This window comes from Neophocaena asiaeorientalis, unplaced genomic scaffold (genome assembly GCF_003031525.2).
Source record: "Neophocaena asiaeorientalis asiaeorientalis breed wild unplaced genomic scaffold, Neophocaena_asiaeorientalis_V1.1 scaffold396, whole genome shotgun sequence".
In the NCBI taxonomy this organism is placed as follows: Eukaryota; Metazoa; Chordata; class Mammalia; order Artiodactyla; family Phocoenidae; genus Neophocaena; species Neophocaena asiaeorientalis.
In genome coordinates, this window is record NW_020172455.1 from 3,839,371 (window position 1) to 3,845,891 (window position 6,521).

The following is a 6,521-nucleotide window of genomic DNA, read 5'->3' on the forward strand; positions in this document are numbered from 1 at the left end:
ACGGTACTCTAGCTGTGTGACGCGGGAGGCTCAGGAAGGCAAATCCCGAACACCTAAAGCGTAGAAACCAGTTTAAAGAACTGTTTCGCAGTCCATCAACCTTAGTTTTTAACCAGATTCAGGAAATGCAGTTAATATAATCTGGAACTGAATTAACTGCTGTGACATATGCCATAATAAACCATCTACAGTCGGGTCAAGTAGGCTTGTTCACAACAGGTTACACACACATGCAGGATACACTGATAGCTGCAACCTCACACACCAGGGCTGGAAAGTACAACGCTTATGTATACATCTCCAATAAACATTGGGTGGATTTCAAAGGAAATCTTTAAAGGTATCTTTAAAGAAATAAAAGTCTTTAAAGGTGAACTGAAGCATTTTAGCAGAAAGTGCGGGCTGGCTGTGGACTTTGAGAGCAACAATTTCCTGGCTTCCTAAAAAGAATAATTGTGCTGAAGGTCACCAACCCCAGAAGTGGGCCAAGAAAAACAGGACGAATTTCTTTCCCACACTCAAAACATTTTCAGGTTCAACTAATGCTGTAGATTCAGAATCTTCATCATTTAGTTAAAATAACTTTTCAGTTCACCTTTTGGGAATTCAGTTGTTCCTAATAAAAGTGTAGCAATGTTTCATGAAAAACACGAATTATAAAAACAATTCATTGATGTATATAAATTGCCTTTGAGTTTTTAAAGCAGAACAGTGGCCTTAGAGAAAGTGGGCTACCGTACAATACAATTCATGAAACAGGTTATCTGGCAGGAGTTTTGGTGCCAATAATGAGACAAGACATAACTTTAAAAAGCAGCGTTTTTGCTCAGCAGCAATTTAGTCAGCAATAGAGTGCACAAATGACACGGGAAATGCTCCTTTGCGACTGGGGTCTCCGTCGATGTGGCCGATCTGAAATGAATAAAAGGTTATGTTGTTACACAAATCCCAAATGTGGAAACTTTGAAGGGCATTACAGCATTTGGAGGGGAAAAAAGATGTGTTTGGAAGAATCTCTTCTGGGAAAGAATTACTTGGGTACAACATCTAAACTGTTTTTCCTTTCGCTCCCGTCTCAAATAGTGCCGGCCTACTACCCGCAGGGACTTCTCTCCGCGGGGAGTCGGTGTCTGCACACACGCCCCACCGTGGGCCTGGTGGTCTCGGGGGGCAGGCAGCACAGATCAGACCACCACCCCGACCTCCCTTTTTGGTTTTTTTTTTTAAATGGATGAAGAAACAATGTCAGAAGTCTGTGCGCTGCCAAGTCACAGAGTGGCAAATGTGAGTTGGCCCAAATGTCGTCAAAGCATTTAAGACTTCAGTGAATCCATTTACTTTTGCTCTGGGAAAATTATATAAATTATGCCTCAGGTCTGATCTCAACGATGTAAATTAAGTAGTGAAATCAACATCTAAAAAAACTCACCAAAATTTAAATTATTATTTTTGTGTGTGTGAGGGGGATACCCTGAGATTATAGACAGCATTTACTTTCTTTATAGCTTTCTGATTTTGCCACAGTTTTTGAAATGAACAGGTGTTTTCCAGATGCCTAAGCCTGGTGTCAGGCTGGAGCCCCATCCTTGTGGTGGGTTGTACACAAGTGTGAAGGCCAGACCTGTCTCGGGGCCATGCGGGCAGCGGGCGGGCAGAGCCCTGGACGGGCACCGAGGGGCACCAGGAACTGCCGCCCCCTCTGCCGCCCATGGCGTCGACTGCGCTGCGTGGAGCAAGGCTGACGGAGGAAGGGGCTCTGGACCCACAGGCACTTGAACCCCTCGAGGGGAGAGGCCACAAGAAGACCCCTGAACCAGCCATGCCAGAGGCGGTGCCAGGCCCCAAGTTGGTTCACAAAGGCCCTGGAGAGAGAACACACAGCTCACCCAGGAGGGTGCCTGGCTAGGGACTCTGACCAACACCCCTCGCCCTTGAGAGAGCGGAGCTGTCCCCGTGAGTCCTGGCTGCGTCCTGATGGCAAGCATGACCCATCTGATATCTGAGCTCAAGCCCCGGAGCTGGGCCGTTAGCGGCCCCCAGGTGGCAGACGCTGCCAGGTGTGCGGGAGCTGTTTGCACGACTGCCCAGTTTATGACAGCCACCTCTCCCTGGGGGCCACTGTGCCCGTCGCTGCAACAGTGCTGTGTCACCGCCCTTTCTCAGACGAGCTGGCTGTGGCTTAGCAACATAACCACCTTGCCCAAGGTCACCCAGCCTGACCTTGGCCGGGGCTGGACACTCAGGGTCATCAGGGGAAGCGCCACGCTCATCCCATTCCAGCTCCCACCCAGATGCCACAGCTGGTTTCAGGACCAGCCCGACACCCAGCGTCTCTGCCCTCCGGGTCAGCTCTCCCTCTGCGCCCCACTCCACCAAGCCTGAAACGCCGGGCAGGAGGCACCACCGAGAAAGCCAGGGCCTCATCTCAAACCCTCAGGTGCGCTCTGCAAACTGCAGCCCACGTGGCCCGTCCGCCCTGACGAGGGAGGACCCCACTCAGAAGTGGGTGCATGGAAAGGGCAGCTGAGGTGTGCGGGGCACAGTGGGCGCCGCCCGGGAACAGACCCCCGGGCCCGACTCACCCACCACTCCTGGTCCTCCTCCCCGTCCACGACAATCACGTCCCCCTCGGAGAACGTCAGCTCGTCGGGATTGTCGGCCACGCAGTTGTACAGGGCTTTGACCCGCTTGGGCTTCAGCTTGGTCTGCGGCAGGGAGAAGAGGGCTCACAGCTTAGTGTGTGGGGAAGCGTCCGCTCCAGGGCAGAGAACCGGGCCACTTTGCTTCCAACTGGTCCCGAGGGCCACCCGCAGGCCTGGGAGCCCACGGGTGTCAAGATGGGTGGCTCAGCGCGCTCGGGGCAGGGGCACTTCCAGGTGGAGGCCAGCCGAGGGAAGAGAGCAGGGAGCGGGCCGGCCCGGTGCCTGGTGGGCACGTGGGGGCCTGTCCTGGAGCCGGAAGGGCCCAGCCCACTGGCTGTGGGCTCTGGGTTGCATCCTGCTCCGATCCGAAGGACCAGGTGCCCAGGAAGAAGCCTCCCCCACCCCAACCAGGGCAAGAGGGAGAGTGTCCTCTGAGCCCTTGGACGATAACCCACCCGCTCCTGGCCAGGGCAAAGAGGCAGAGAGGAAGGGGCTTGTCCGCTTACCACCTGTGACTTCCTGGGCATGGGCGCCGGGGGCTGCGTGACCATGGCGTTGGACAGAGGACCCAGAGTTTCTGTCCCAGAGAGATCCACTGCTTTAGGGCCAAAATGAACGGACTTCACAATATGCCCCCTCAGTCAACACCATGAGATAGAAACGACATAAACGCCATCTGTCACAGCCACAAGGCAACTTGCCTGAGATTTCCTAACTGTTGAGGGAAAGTCCCCTAAAGGCCAAAGAACCTTGTGACTTCCATGCAACCTCCCTAGCGTGTGCCGGCCTGCAGGTGTCACAGAGTGAGGCAGACGCCATAACCTCCTCCAATGACTCCCAGACCCCGCCAGGGCTCCCCCACACCCCCGTCCCCATCGGCAGAGGGGGACAGGAATGCAGGGCGTGGGACAGAGCAGCCCAGGAGCAGGGGCACCAGAGGTTCTGCGAGGGCAAGGTGGCTGCCAGGGCAGGACAGCGGGCCTGACCCAGGGGTTCACCACAGCTGGAAACACCCTCCACTTTGCCCCCGAGACCCAGCAGAAAGTAACCCAGTTTCACATGCAATAATTACCAGGTCCTCTTGGCTGGCCTTTGTTGATCAGTGGGCTTGACTTGTCAGGCCTACAAAGAAAGGGAAAACAGATTCACTGGTGCCCGAGGCTGGCAAGGCACGCTACCGCTCTGCCTCACTCCCTTTTCTGAAGGACCTGTGTTCGAGTTGAAAACGGTTGACCTGATTTCATCAACTGCCATCCAACTACCTCTTCTTTTTTTTTTTTGGAAGTAGGAAGCATGAGAGGTCCAGAGGGCAGCGCTAGATCGAAGGTTCCCGACTCCCAAACCAGGCTCCTCCTAAGGGTCTCCTGTCCCATGTGAGCCCGTTGCCAATGCCCCGGGTCTGGGCTGGAAACTGGGCACCACCAACCAGCTCTAGCCGTGATGTGCCCCATCCCCTCCCCGCGCGGCCTGGGTCTCTTCCTACGTCAGGTGGGGCAGTATCAACCTCAGGGCCCTGGTGGCTCTGCCAGGACCTGTCCAAGCACCACTGGCCCGCATTATCCATGCCTCTGTACTCTGTGACCCCTGCTGCCTATTAACCACCGTGACTGACATGGCTCAGCACCCCCTGCCCCATGAACCCCGGGCCCGGCACGTCCCAGCACCACAGGAAGGGACACACAGGTAAGGGGCTCCCAGGGCTGGCAGACAGCGGTCTGTTAACTCAGGCTTGCCGGGTGGGCCTGGATAAATGTGTTTCTGTGAGTTGGCATTTCCACCTGCAAAAGGTGTGACACCAGTTCTGTCAACTCTCAAAGTAAGGACAAGTGACAAGAATGTCTGTGATGAGCCGAGAGGAACCCTATTCCAGTTCTCTGCACAGAGCCAGACACACAACTGGGGCCTGACATATGATGGGAGGGGATGGAGGGCAGAAGAGGCGGATGGGGACAAGCCAGGGACGAAGCGGCTCTCCACACACACACACGTGTGTGTGTGTGTCTGTGTCCCCAGTTCTGAGCACTCAGAGGGCCTGCCTGAGTGCAGTGACACTCCAACAGCAAAGAAGACACGAAGCACCCAGATCTTGGCTTCTAAATGTCATTTCCACTAAAAAGGAACCATTTTCCCACCATAAAGATCCAGACTGGGAGCCATGAACTGGATTCCTCCGTAGTAAAGGACGGTATTTAGGTATTATGTGTCTAAATAAACTTGGATTCTGAGTTTTGGAAGGTAGCATCCACGTTAATTTCCTGATTTTGCTGGTTGTACGGTGTTTATGTAGGAGAATGTCCTTGTTTGTAGGAAATACATGTCCCGCACTACAGAGGATCCATGTAGTCGACATAACCCTGTGAGCAACCAACAAATAAGACCTAGAGGCCTCGTGTCTTGAGGACTTAAACTCCCCAAATCCTGGGGTCTGCACTGAACGGAAATCTAAATTCATCACGTGGATTTAAGATGTACATCGGTACGAAATTTTTTGCATTTTAAACATTCTTGATTATTTTTTAGACACCCGAAGCATAACCACTTAGTTATGTAACACTTGACCTTAGGGGTCACGTAGTAGAGACATGGAAGATTTCAAACGTTCAGAGAAACCTCAGCAGGTGAAGTTACGGGGCTGGTGCCCCTGGGAAGCAAGGACGGCAGAGCCGGCCCGGCCCGAGGGGCACGCAGAGGAGCGGCCGTTACCCGGGAGCAGGCCTCTTCTGGGGCAGGCGGCTGGGCAGCTGCGGCGGCAGCGGCGGCGGGGCTTTGCTGGGCGGGAGTCCGGGCTGCGCCGGCTTGCTCTGCTGGCTCAAGGCCTCCAGCACACTGGGCGTTTTTGCTACCGGAGGGGGCGGCGTGGGAGCCAGGGGGTCTGCGGAGAGAGGAAAGGACAGAAACGCGGAGGGTCACACTTCAGGCGCCCCCCTCCCAACCTTCTCACCCGAGGCTCTTGCGATAAGGGCTTCCTTTTTCCTTCCGCTACCTACCTCATAAGGAAAAACCTACTTTCATTGACGATTTTCGGAAAACAGTGCTGGCGGGGAGTCTTTCCGAGCCTCAGGTTGGGACTAAAATGCCTCTATGAGCCTGGGAATATTTTCTCAGCTAGAACCCGCTGTGGGTTTCCGCCCTCCACGGGGACCTGGAGAAGCGGCAGCAGGAGGCCCGGCCTGGGTCTGGCGCCGGTCCGCCCCGGTGCCCCGCCCATGCTGCTGGTCGGGCCCCACCCATGCCGCTGGCCGGTTGGAAAGGCTCCCGGTCCGCGAGCGGGGCAGCGGGACGAGCTGTATCACTCTCTACCTTTCACAGCTGCTTTCCCCAAGCGCACGGGCCAGTGAGGCAGGGAGCCCCGCCTCGAGGCCACGCATCCTCCCCGTCTCCCCGGCCAACAGCAGCCCACCCCTCAACGTCCGGCGTTCGTGTCCCGCGGTCGCTGCGGGGGGCGGTGACCTGCCCCGGGCCTGGACGCTGATACCCAAGGACCTGGCAGCCCCTCTCTCCCAGGGCAGCGGGCGCAGGGAGCCGGCTGACCAGGGAGGGGTCGGCTTAATCCTACTTTCCTTTTGCCATTCTTCTCTCCTTTCTCGGCTTTAAAGGGAAAGTCAAAAGGCAGACTCTAGCATGCAGAGGTACAGCCCCCGGGACGCCAGACTGCGAGTGCGAAAGTGGGCTTCTGAGACCCGCTGGGTGCCCCCCGCCCCAGCGTCCCGAAGACCCCGTGCCCGCTCCGCCTCCAGTGCGCGTACGACACCCACCGCAGCCAGGGCTGGGCTTCTCCCCACTTTAACTCCGGGTAAGGAAACCGGGGAAACCAGGGAAAACCCTCAGCGCCCTCAAAGCACCCCTGACCCCGCGATGCCAGTCCCTCCCTCCTACAGC

General features: G+C 55.9%; 1 protein-coding gene across 1 annotated transcript in view; it reads right to left on the reverse strand.

Annotated features, from left to right (window-relative positions):
* Positions 1-6: 6 nt before the first annotated feature.
* Positions 7-6,521, reverse strand: part of ASAP2 (ArfGAP with SH3 domain, ankyrin repeat and PH domain 2) — a 129,569-nt gene continuing 123,054 nt past the window's right edge. The window contains exons 24-28 of the mRNA XM_024737737.1: positions 5,346-5,514; positions 3,715-3,764; positions 3,149-3,240; positions 2,583-2,705; positions 7-912 (exon numbers count right to left, since the gene is read on the reverse strand). Of these exons, the coding sequence (XP_024593505.1) occupies positions 838-912; positions 2,583-2,705; positions 3,149-3,240; positions 3,715-3,764; positions 5,346-5,514 (509 nt within the window). The 3' untranslated portion in view covers positions 7-837. The remainder of the gene's footprint in view (positions 913-2,582; positions 2,706-3,148; positions 3,241-3,714; positions 3,765-5,345; positions 5,515-6,521) is intronic.